We start from the raw sequence: 10,894 nt of genomic DNA, 5'->3' as shown, positions 1-10,894 counted from the left end.
TGTGCTACAATATGGTTTTTTGGTCATTACAATTCAAATGACAGAATTCTAGAATCTCTTTTGCTTGAGCATGAAGCTTGCATTTGTGATTTTCAACTCGGTGAACTAGAGCTTTGTAATAGCCAAGCAAGCCATTTTCTCCATCATCAGAAAAGGTCAATAAACTAGCAGGATTTGTAAATGTAGGAGAGGCATTAGTCTAGGATTAAAAGGATAGAGCGAACCATGTGTCCAAATGTCTACATGTTTTGTTCCCTCTGCTTGAAGTTTCTCTTTCTCTGCTACTATCACTTGTGTGTTGGTTTTGTTTCACTTACATAATGGCTCATATCGAAGATCCAAGTCAATGTGTAGATGATATTTAGGATATTTCATGAGGAGGTTTGTGGGTGTGGAGGAGAAGGCCATTAGTGCTTAGTGCAAGAAAGATAGGAAAGCCATTAGTGCTCAATGCAAAAAACATTGCGAAGAGAAGAAAGTTGAGTTGTTGAATCTCTCTCCAAGATGACGAGATGCATTTACTAATGTAACTGAAAAGAGACATTCTCTCAATCATCACGGCCATTATGATGTTGTGGAAAAAATTTACTTGTCAGTACACTTGTTGAAGGGTGTATTGAGAACACCTTTTCTTTTACAACACCTATATTCTAGAGAGAGAATTCCAAAAATTCTATTTTCTTAGAAGGCCCTCCAGATGAACTCCAAAATTTCCTAATGTATTTTTTGGGGTCCCTAACTCAATGAAACGTGGTTGCTTGAATAATATCTTGAAAATTCGAATCACGTAGAACCTCTCCAAAATACGAATTTCTTCTCAACATCATGGAAATCAAGTTTTTCCGTGTCCCAATTATATTCATACCATGTATCTTGATACATTCTATTGGGACATACAAAAGGTTTTAAGCTCTTTGACAATTTTAATCCTTATATCTCTAGAATCTAAATACAGATTTTTCTCTTATGCGTAGCTTTGACATTTTGACATAATTCTCTTATGCGTAGCTTTGACATTTTGACATAATTCAATACTTGGAGCATGCTAAAGTAGGCTTACTTATACCTTAAGGGTCCAATGGATAGATTAAGAATCACATCACACTGTAAAACTTACAAATGCGTCAAGAGCATGTTTTTCTTTGAATAAGTCGTATTAGACACCCACATCTTCACATTATTTTAATTCCTTTGAAATCAAAATTTTTAAACATGGCACTTCAAAATATTTGCATAAAAATTATAAAAAAGTTTTTTACAATGTTGGTAGAAGGTTTAATAGTTTTTTCCAAGCTTATGAGTTTGATTTTCTCAACGTCAACCGCAACCTTGAATGTGTTCTCTTTGTGAGTGTAGTTCTCTGTAATATCAACATCCTAGTTGCAAGACTATAAAATTGACATAATCTCTACCTCACATGTTCAAACTTCTCAAGAGCTTTTTCAAAGATACATTCTCTACAATTGTCTCATTTGATACCAAACTAGCGTAAAGACGAATATCTTTGTGCTTCTATGTGAAAAAAAACAGAGCGATGTTTCAGAAGGATGATACTTAAGCCTCCATCAAACAAAACGCTAGATACGCTAGATCCCTAAGATGAGAAATACATGACGCAGAGCCTCCATTGGTATTGAAACATTGACCTTGCTTGCCAATACCCAATGACAAAGAGAACGAAAACGGTAGGCTTTCCAACCATTTGTATAGATGCATTTACATCGAAATCATCACTAGATCATAAAGTCTTCAAGAATCAGCATGCCTAAAATAACAAATTTTGATCTTCAATGAAGGAATTCGAATCGTAAGTACATAGCACAAGATAACTAAATAAGAGTCATGTATAAATTACAATCGCAACTTTGGAACTGCTTTCATGGGGATAGCTCTGTTTGCAGTAATTCCTGCCATTTCATCCATATTCAAACTTGCGCTGGTTTCTCCAATGGGAAGCTTCCAATCAAATTTGTTCACAAGATTGGCAAGGGTAACCTCAACAATGGACAAACCCAAAGGTAGCCCAAGGCAAATGCGCCTTCCACCCCCAAATGGTAGCAAATCAAAATTCAAGCCTTTCACTTCTACGTGTTTGCTTTCAAACCTCTCGGGTAGAAATTGCGTTGCATTCTTCCAGACTTGTTCATCCCTCCCAATTGCCCAAGTGTTCATCAGCAGATGTGTGTTTGCTGGTATTGTGTAGTTGCGCACCTTGCATTCGCTGGTAGAGAAACGTGGTATTAGAAGTGGTGTTACCGGGTGTAGGCGAAACACCTCCTTCATCACACACCTCAGGTAGCTCAACCTGGGAATGTCCGAATCTGTGATTTGGTCCTTCTCGCCTAGGACTGTGTCAATCTCTCTTTGAAGCTTGGCAAGACAATGCGGATTCTTCAAAAGCTCAGCCATAGCCCATTCTAGGGTAAGAGATGTTGTGTGAATGCTACCTCCTAACATGCCCTGTTTTTTTTAAAAATGAAAACAAGAAAATAAAGGTCACCTTCGATTGTACAGAACAATAATAAATTTCACAAAGGAAGAGAAAAAGTCAACTGGTTTGTACAGAAAATTGCAAATTTTACAGTTGTGATCTGATTAATTTAACTGCTAATCTGATGCTAATAGACGAATCGCTGATCCTCTAATAGTGTCCCAGCTCTGCACACGACTCCACCGCCTCGCCGTGGCCCCTTGCCTTCACGGCTACGTGCGCAATACCTTCCAGCTCTCGCAAGGCACCTTGAGTCGTAACACAAGGGATCCGCTATTGACCGCAGGGAAGGGGAACGTGGCCAGTGCAGCCCTCCCTCGCAATGCGCAGATGATTCAGCCAAAATCTCTCTCTCTCTCTCTCTCTCGTCCTGCTGAATCGTGTAGACCACTATAGAGCCGCAGGCGATCATAACTTATAGTGTGCCTGCAGATGGGGCAAATGGGTTTCCGAAATCCGCGCCCCTCGTAAGAGGATTCTCATCTGGCTAGGAGGTTCCTTTGCTACGCTAGAAATGACGTGACCGCCCCCCCCCCCCCCCCCCCGCCCCCAACGGTCCGCTCGCCAATCTCTCTCCGAAAAGTATCCAGGCTGCACGTCTCCCCGGCGCTCGCACCCGCTCCTAAAATATTGCTGTGATATCAGCCCCCCTAGTCACGCCCCCTAGATGCAGCAGACCACAAGGCAGCGAGCAGCGCAGAAACTGCAAACCCTTCGCAGCATGTATATCTTGACTCATTCGCCGACAGGGAAGGACGGTACGTCAGAGTGCAGTGCGATACCATCCCGGACAAGCAGCGCTGGCACTGCAGCAAATCGCTGATCTACTACTAGAGTCCGCCCGCCCAATGCGGTGCGCGCGCGTGTGTGTGTACATGTAAACTAAGTGAAGAATGTTAAGAAGAGAAGTTGATATTACCAGCATAATGCTCTTGATCTCATTCATGGTAAGGACATCATCCTCCTGAGAGGACTTCGCCATTTCTTTGGAAAGAAGCGTATGGAGGAAGTCATCTTTGGGAGCACTCATGTTCTCCAGCATCGCTTGCTTGCGCTCATTCAACATGCCAGAGATGACAACATCAATGCGGTTATGGAGGTTACGCATGTGCCACTTTCTGAAAACGTCGGCCCATGAGAGCCAGGGAATGAAGTCGCCAAGGAAGGGAGCGGTCTCTTGCTCCATCTCCTTCACGAGCTGCGGCAGATTCTCGCCATCTTTTTTCTGAGATGTTACTCTTGGCCCAGAGTACAGGAGACGGCTGATGAGATTGGTGGACATCTCGGCCACGCATTCGCCGACTTCGATGGCTGCAAATCCGCAGCGAGAGAGGTCGGAAATTCTCTGCAAGAGGACGCCAATCTCTTCCTGGCGGACGTGCTCCGTCTCTTGAAGGCGCTTGGCCGTGAAGAGCTCGAGAGTGCACATTTTCCTGTGCTTTCGCCATGGGGCGCCATAGCCGCTGAAGAAGAGGTCATTCTCTTGCCCGTAGAGCAGAACTGACGTAAACCCATAAGGGGGCCGATTAGCAAATGATTTATCATGGGTAACTAGAAACTCCTTTGCCAGCTCTGGGCTGGACACCACCACACACCTCTGCTGGCCCAGCTTTAGACCAATCAAGTGCCCATACTTTGGCCCGAGCTTTGCAAGAGCTTGATGGGGTAGACTCATCAATAGATGCAAATGCCCGATTATGGGTAGCGCCAACGGGCCCGGTGGAAACCTCTCCTTTGTACTACACACCCATTTTCTCGCCCACATCAAACTGAGACACCCGCACACCAACAACATCCAAGAAGCCTCGGAGAAGCCCTTGCTCCACGTACCTATTTCTCTCATCTTCAGTAGCAATGTAGATCCTACCTCCATTCCTCTCCACATCTTGCAAACGATGTTAAGAGTGTGTTTGTTGAGTTGCTACGCAAAATATGTTAAGTAGTAGTTGAAGAGTTCCTCCTTTTATATAATAGATCAAAGGGGAGCTGAGCATTCCTATGTCAACTACAGGCATTTTGTCTTCATCCTCAAAGCATCACAGAGACACAAGCCGACTTTACCCACGACTCTATCATTTAATTTAAACAAATCAAGAAAGAAACTCTTACGCCTAGGAGGGATTCTCCTCTAGGCAAAGACAAGATCGCTTTTCATTTAATGCTTCTGGTAATTAATACTTGTTATCCCACAAGACGCTCTCCTCTTGCCACTTGTCACAACTAGTGCCTTGTTTTCTTCAACAAGTCACCTCAGCCTCGTTAGAGCCCCGTCCCGCCTAGGAGTTGGAGGGCTTGGAGGACAAACAACGTATGCTTTGTAAAAGCAGCTTGTTGCTTCGATAGTGCCGCTGAAAAATCACGACCTCCCAATTATAGCTTAGTGAAACTCCTCCTTTGTTGCGTGCATTGCTTGTGCCCTAATTCTTGGCTAATTTCAGAATCTTTACAGCATTTGCAGTGCAAAAGCCAAGCTCTGTAACCACCTCAAACAGAACTGTGTAGACCTTGTAGCCCCCAGAGGTCCTGGGCGAGATGGGGCTCTTAGAATGGGTGACAAATTACAATAGAACTCTGGTGGAAATGGTGGACCTAAAATTCGTGTCTAGGCAGTTTGAGGTTAATGAGACATTGTCTCCCCCCCCCTCTTTCTTCCCTTTGTTGTGTGTGTGTTTGTGCGTGCACACTCTCGCGCGCACGAAGAGAGAGAGAGAGAGAGAGAGAGAGAGAGAGAGAGAGAGCTTAACAAAAATCCTTCGCCTTTCGCTTTTTCAAAACCCTTACTATTCCTTTCAAAATTAACTTGAAGGCATCTCCCAATTTCAACAATTTAGAGCTACTTATGAAATTAATGGGTCTACATTCATTACAAACCCATTAATATCTCCCTCACATTTCCCAAGAATCTCAGATTTGGATAACAAATGTGTTTCCCTCGTTGTTATCACAAGCTCTATGTAGGACTCCTCTGCCTTGCCGCGACCCCCTTTGTACAACTGCTGCCCACGTCTTTTGCTTCGATAAGCCATCTCCTAGTGTCTCCTTAGTGATCACAATCCACTCCCTTGTAATTCCACCTACGCCTGTCATCTCCTAATTGCACCTACATCTGTTATTTCTCCATCATTACTAGGCACATTCCCTTGCCTTCATTGCTACATGTGCAATGCCTTCTAGCTCTCACAGCGGTAGCCCTCTGTCGTAACACAAGGGAAGAGGAATTGATCGCAGGGAAGAGGAATGTTGCCATGAATTCCTTCCCTCACAATATGCAGACGATGCAACCAAACTCTCTCTCTCTCTCTCTCTCTCTCTCTCTCCCCCCCCCCCCAAACACACACACACACACACACACACACACACACACACACACACACACACACACACACACACACACACACACATTTTTCCCCTTGAAAACCATGGAAGGATTCATTGAGATTCCAACAAGGCCTTGATATTTCAACTAGACAGATGGAGACAGGGTCAAAATTTGGCACTATGCGACCGGAGGGAATAGTCGGCAAAATGGGTGCATGCACAATAGTATTGTCGGGATGAACAAGGAAGTGTAAGGCACAAATTGAAAAAGAATTAGTTGAAGTCCTAAATACACGAACTCTTAACAAAAAATCAATGGAGAAATCGGTAGCACCTGCTGGCGCTTTGGAAGCTGCTAAGGGAGAAAAAGCATTCCAGGCCCTAAAAAAGACACTCCCATAGAGAGTGGAAGTGAAAGATGCACTTACCATGGTTGTCCCCTCGGCACTTATCAAGAAGCAGCTCGCAGAGCTAGCCGGATCCACCTTGGTGTTCAAGTTTATGGGCAGGGTGCCTGCCAAATCCGAACTCATCAGAGTGGATCAGTGGTGTTTGCTCAATACCTTGCAAAATGATTTTTCTCTATCCAATTCAACGATGCGACAGTGATAACAAACATTTTAGCCAAAAGCCTGTTGTTTTTCAATCGGTGTATGCATGCTCCCTTGGGATCCCTCTTTTGAATCCACAAAAGCATTCCAAGATATGTGCCCAGTTTGGGTGGATTTCATCAACCTCCCATCATGGATGAGGAGCAACTCGAAATACTTGGCAAGAGTGCTCAAACACCGATGTTTATTCCCACTAGCAAAGTAGTAGGTACCACAACACATAAGAACTACATTTGGTGGGATCTCAAAAAGCCACAACCCAAGAATCTGGTAGTAAATGTGGGGGTAGGTCTTAACTTCATCACTCTAAACTTTGGCATCTTCTTTGGTGCATTATTTAAGTGCAACAAATTTGGTCAATTTGCTAGGGCTTGTCCCGTGGCCTCAATCATGGCTGCAGGTCCTCTCGTTGGGGAAAAAGACGTGCCATCAACACCACAGATAGCTACTGATTCAAGGACTCCACCACACATTGACATGCAACAATTAGGGGAAGACATACAACTCAACGCGAACACAAAAACCATTGAGAAACTAGAGAACCCACTCCAAGCCCATCCTAGTAATGGAAAGGCAACCCCTAGATATTGATTCTCATCTACCCCAATGTTCCAAAAGATTGTGATGGTACCCACTTACGGGAAGAAAGATGAAGGATGGCATCAGATCTCCAACATTTTGTGCAAGTAGTTCAAATCCCAAGTGAGGGCAGTTGGTCAATTGAAAGAATCCCTGCATAATATTCTTAAAAATCCCTTTCTCTAGACATCATCTTTGCGGTTTAGCAGGATGCCAACCCAGAGAACCTCTTGATAACTAAGCAGTCGAGCACTCAAATTGTGAATGACAAAGCATCAAATAGAGGAGGAAATCCAGAAAGACAACATGGAGGAGGAGTTTCTCAAGGTTGAGGAGCCACTATCTTAGTAATGGAAGAGATCACTATCCAGTCTTGGAATGTGAACACAGAAAGGGAAAAAAACCCGGAGGAAGAGTTCCCTCTTCTGGGAGGAAGCTAGAAAAGGCAAGGAGATCAAATGTTGGGCGATCCAAGAGTACCACATGGATGATGCTAGCAAAAGAAAGCAAGCAGTAGGGAAGAAGCTAGTGTTCTAAACTTCTATTGTGGAGGAGCTAATGGGTATAGTGGAATCCTCTCAATTGTGGACAGGGGCCTTCAACCAAAGGTGATCTTCAATCATCGATCCGAGAGAGCACAACGAGTAAAGGTCAAGTGGGTAGATATACCTCTTACCATTATTGAAATTTATGGACCCTACATGCAAAGGAAAGAGCCAAATTATGGGAGAAACTTAAAGACTACCCTGTTGAAGGGGAATAGCTCCTCATTGGAGACGTTAATATGGTGGAGAAGAATAAGGACAGAACAAGATCTTTCATTATCTTAGCTGGATCCAAAATAACCAAATGGACAAGCATCTCTGGGAAGTGTGTGTTAATGGACTTGTGGGAGGTTGACCCTTGGAGTAGCACTCCAGGTTTCACGTACACCAGCCTCCAATATGGTCGGACGACTTCCTAGCTTGACAAGTGCTACTTCTCTCACCAAGCCGACTCGATTCATTCATTGTTGGATATGAAAGTGGTAACCTCACAGTATTTATTGGATCACTTTCCAATTTCCATTAAGATCAAAAAATCCATGGGAGGAGGATAACACCCTAACGGGTCTAAGAAGCTACTTCCGCCAAGAGTGCACCTATTCAAAGACCCTCTTTTCAGAGGCCTCGCCAATAAATATTTAGGTAAGCTCAGTAAAGATATCAATGTAGATAAACCTAAAGGGTATAAGCATGTTAATGTGTCACTAAAAATGTTGTCTCGTACAATGCTAGTTACTTGTGCTTTTTAACATATATTGAAAACCATAGAGCAAGTGTAGTTTAAATTTATTATGTCCATAAAAATTATTATTCATGCCCTCCCATTTGGGTTGTGGCCTTGTTTTTCAGTTTTGAAGACAACGTGGGGTATTGGACTCTCTCTCTCTCTCTCTCTCTCTCTCTCTCTCTCTCTCTCGTTCCCTGTGTCAATCATCTTGTCTCAAAGTTGAATTGTCAAAGCTGAGCTTTGTCCCTTGCTTTGGCATAGATTTATGGATATGGAGAACCAACATACAATATTATTGCTATTGGCTCCAATGCTGGCAATGGAGGCACGTTGTAATATGATGGTAAGCAAATCTTGTGGATAACCCATTCGCTCCAAATGAAGTCATTATAGCATCAAGTGTTGATATCAATTTGGTTAAGTGATTTCAAGTAAGTAATATATTATGCACGTTTATAGTCCTAGGAGAAAGCAAAAAGGAGCCATTGCACGCAATGAATTATGACTCCTAGGATCTAGCTCTTTTTGTTATCAGGAAATATGAGAGAGAAAAAAGACTAAATAGCGGGAGCACAAACAGATAGGACAAAAACAAAATCTTGTTATCATCATATACATGTGGTAGTGATGTGCGTGAACACGCTAGGACTGTCAGGGCATTTTTTGCCTCTTTAGAAGGTTTTTCCCCCGTGCATTGTATATACGCTCATCACTCTAGGGCTATCTATCTTTTAATTGCACACTAAGTAATACACTCTCTATTGTGAGCCTTGAGCTTCCTTTGTCTTCTCCAAGCTGTGTGTGTTTTCCTGCAACCCTAATTCCAACAATTGGTATCAAAGCAGGTTGCATCCTCCCGGGCTTAGTCGCCAGCAGCTTTAGCACACGCCTGCTCATTTTCTCCAATTTCAGTGAGCTTTGGCAAGCGTTCATAGGTTGACAAAAATTTAGGGGAGGCTTGTAGAGCTTAGTCTGCTCAAATTTCTGATTCGGGCTCATGTCGGCCTCAGTTTTCACTACAAGCAGTACTGCACAAGCTATTTCGTCATTTTGTGTAAAATTTTTGTCAGTGTCGTTTTCTGCATAATAAGTGCCTTACAGTCTTCTACAGTTTGTGCTATATAGCACGTGTTGTTCCCGCTTCATTTCTCCTCTTTTCGGGCAGTTTTCACATTAGGTGCAACATTTACCATGGCTGACAACAACACAGATGTGTTCAAGATGTTTGCTGCTAAGGACAGATTGGATGGGGACAATTACCCTATGTGGGCTTACATGATGCAACATGTTCTCGTGTCAAAGGGCGTTTGGAATATTGTGCAAGGCATTGATGTATGTCCTGGTTTTGAGGATGTAAGTGATGTTGAGGATGTTGCAGGTCTTGCTGCACGGATTGCTGCTATAAGAGTTGTTTTGCCTACGGTAGAACAAGCTCGTTGGGATATAAAGGATGCGCAAGCTCATGCGTTGATTGTGTTGTCTGTGAAGCACACCATTACTCCTCACATTCGTTCAACAAAATCTGCAAAACAGGCTTGGGATATTCTGGCTGGTCTTTATGCAAGTCGCAATGAGGCTAAAATTGCTTTGATGCGTAAAGAGTTGGAGTCGAAGATTATGCATGAGGAAGATGATATGTACACTTTCCTTGTTGGTGTCAAGGATATCAATGAGCAACTTATTTCTGCAGGTAAAGTTATTTCAGACAGGTCCCTTGTGCAGACTGTTCTTGATGCCTTACCAGATTCTTACCAGACTTTTGCTAGTACTTGGAGACTTATGACCCAAGGAAATCCAGAAATTGTCAAGTTTGATGCATTATGCACATTGTTGTTGCAAGAGTCACTTTCCAGAAAAAACAGGACTAGACAGCGTGCAGTTGAACAGGCTTTTATTGCTTCTCAAAGAAAGGGTGGTAACAGCAATGCAGCCACTTCTTATGGTTCTGCTGCGAGTGGCAAAAATTCTGTTCCTAATGCTTTTGCTGGTAGCAATTCGTCTGAAATTCTGGTGATAAGGGAAAAAAGAAGATGCGTTGCCATTATTGTAAAGCCAATGATCACTTGATCAAGTCGTGTCTTAAGTTGAAGGCCAAAGAGGCTAAGAAGAAAGAGGGTGGTTCCACTGCAAATGCTGGTTCCACTACAAATGCAGCCATTGTTGAGTCTTCTGTGAAAGGTGACTGTGATGCTGATGTTGATGTAGAATGGGATTTTAGTGCAGAGTGTACTTCCAATCCTGTTGTCCATGATGCATGCATGTCAGTTGCTACAGATTCACATGTGTGGTATTTTGATAGTGATGCTACAAAGCACATTACCTCACATTGTGAATTGTTCACCTCTCTCGAGTTTGTCCCTCATGGAAATTTAGCCACTTGTGCCAACAATGCTCTTATCCAGTTTAGGGAGTTGGAAAGATTGTGTTTACTGTTGGAAATGGCAGTTCTTTCACACTTGTTGATGCACTTTATGTACCTGGGATCAAGAAGAATCTTTTGTCTGTATCTGCACTTGCTAGACTTGGACTTGTAGTCAAATTTGTGGATAACAGATGTACAGTTCATGATCTTAGTGTTGGTGATGAAATTGTTGTATCTAGCCTTTTGTGCCGTGGGCTGTAT

General features: G+C 43.1%; 1 protein-coding gene across 1 annotated transcript; it reads right to left on the bottom strand.

Moving 5' to 3' along the window:
- Window positions 1-1,614: 1,614 nt before the first annotated feature.
- On the bottom strand, window positions 1,615-4,525 carry LOC147462284 (cytochrome P450 71AU50-like). The gene is made up of 2 exons (XM_086525835.1): window positions 3,411-4,525; window positions 1,615-2,460 (listed from the first exon to the last, which is right to left on the bottom strand). The coding sequence occupies exons 1-2, from the start codon at window positions 4,374-4,376 to the stop codon at window positions 1,852-1,854; spliced, it is 1,575 nt and encodes a 524-aa protein (XP_086381961.1). The 5' UTR covers window positions 4,377-4,525; the 3' UTR covers window positions 1,615-1,851.
- Between the last annotated feature and the right edge of the window lie 6,369 nt (window positions 4,526-10,894).

This window comes from Adiantum capillus-veneris, chromosome 2 (genome assembly GCF_014529385.1).
Source record: "Adiantum capillus-veneris isolate H3 chromosome 2, ASM1452938v2, whole genome shotgun sequence".
NCBI classification, from domain to species: Eukaryota; Viridiplantae; Streptophyta; class Polypodiopsida; order Polypodiales; family Pteridaceae; genus Adiantum; species Adiantum capillus-veneris.
Note: the sequence above shows the minus strand (reverse complement) of the source record. Positions and strands in the feature narration are given on the sequence as shown.

Excerpts from the sequence above, each read along its gene's own strand:
- LOC147462284 (XM_086525835.1), bottom strand. The coding sequence starts at position 4,376 with ATGTGGAGAGGAATGGAGGTAGGATCTACATTGCTACTGAAGATGAGA. Across the intron at positions 2,461-3,410 it reads AGATCAAGAGCATTATGCTG|GGCATGTTAGGAGGTAGCAT; the intron begins GTAATATCAACT and ends TAAAAAAAACAG.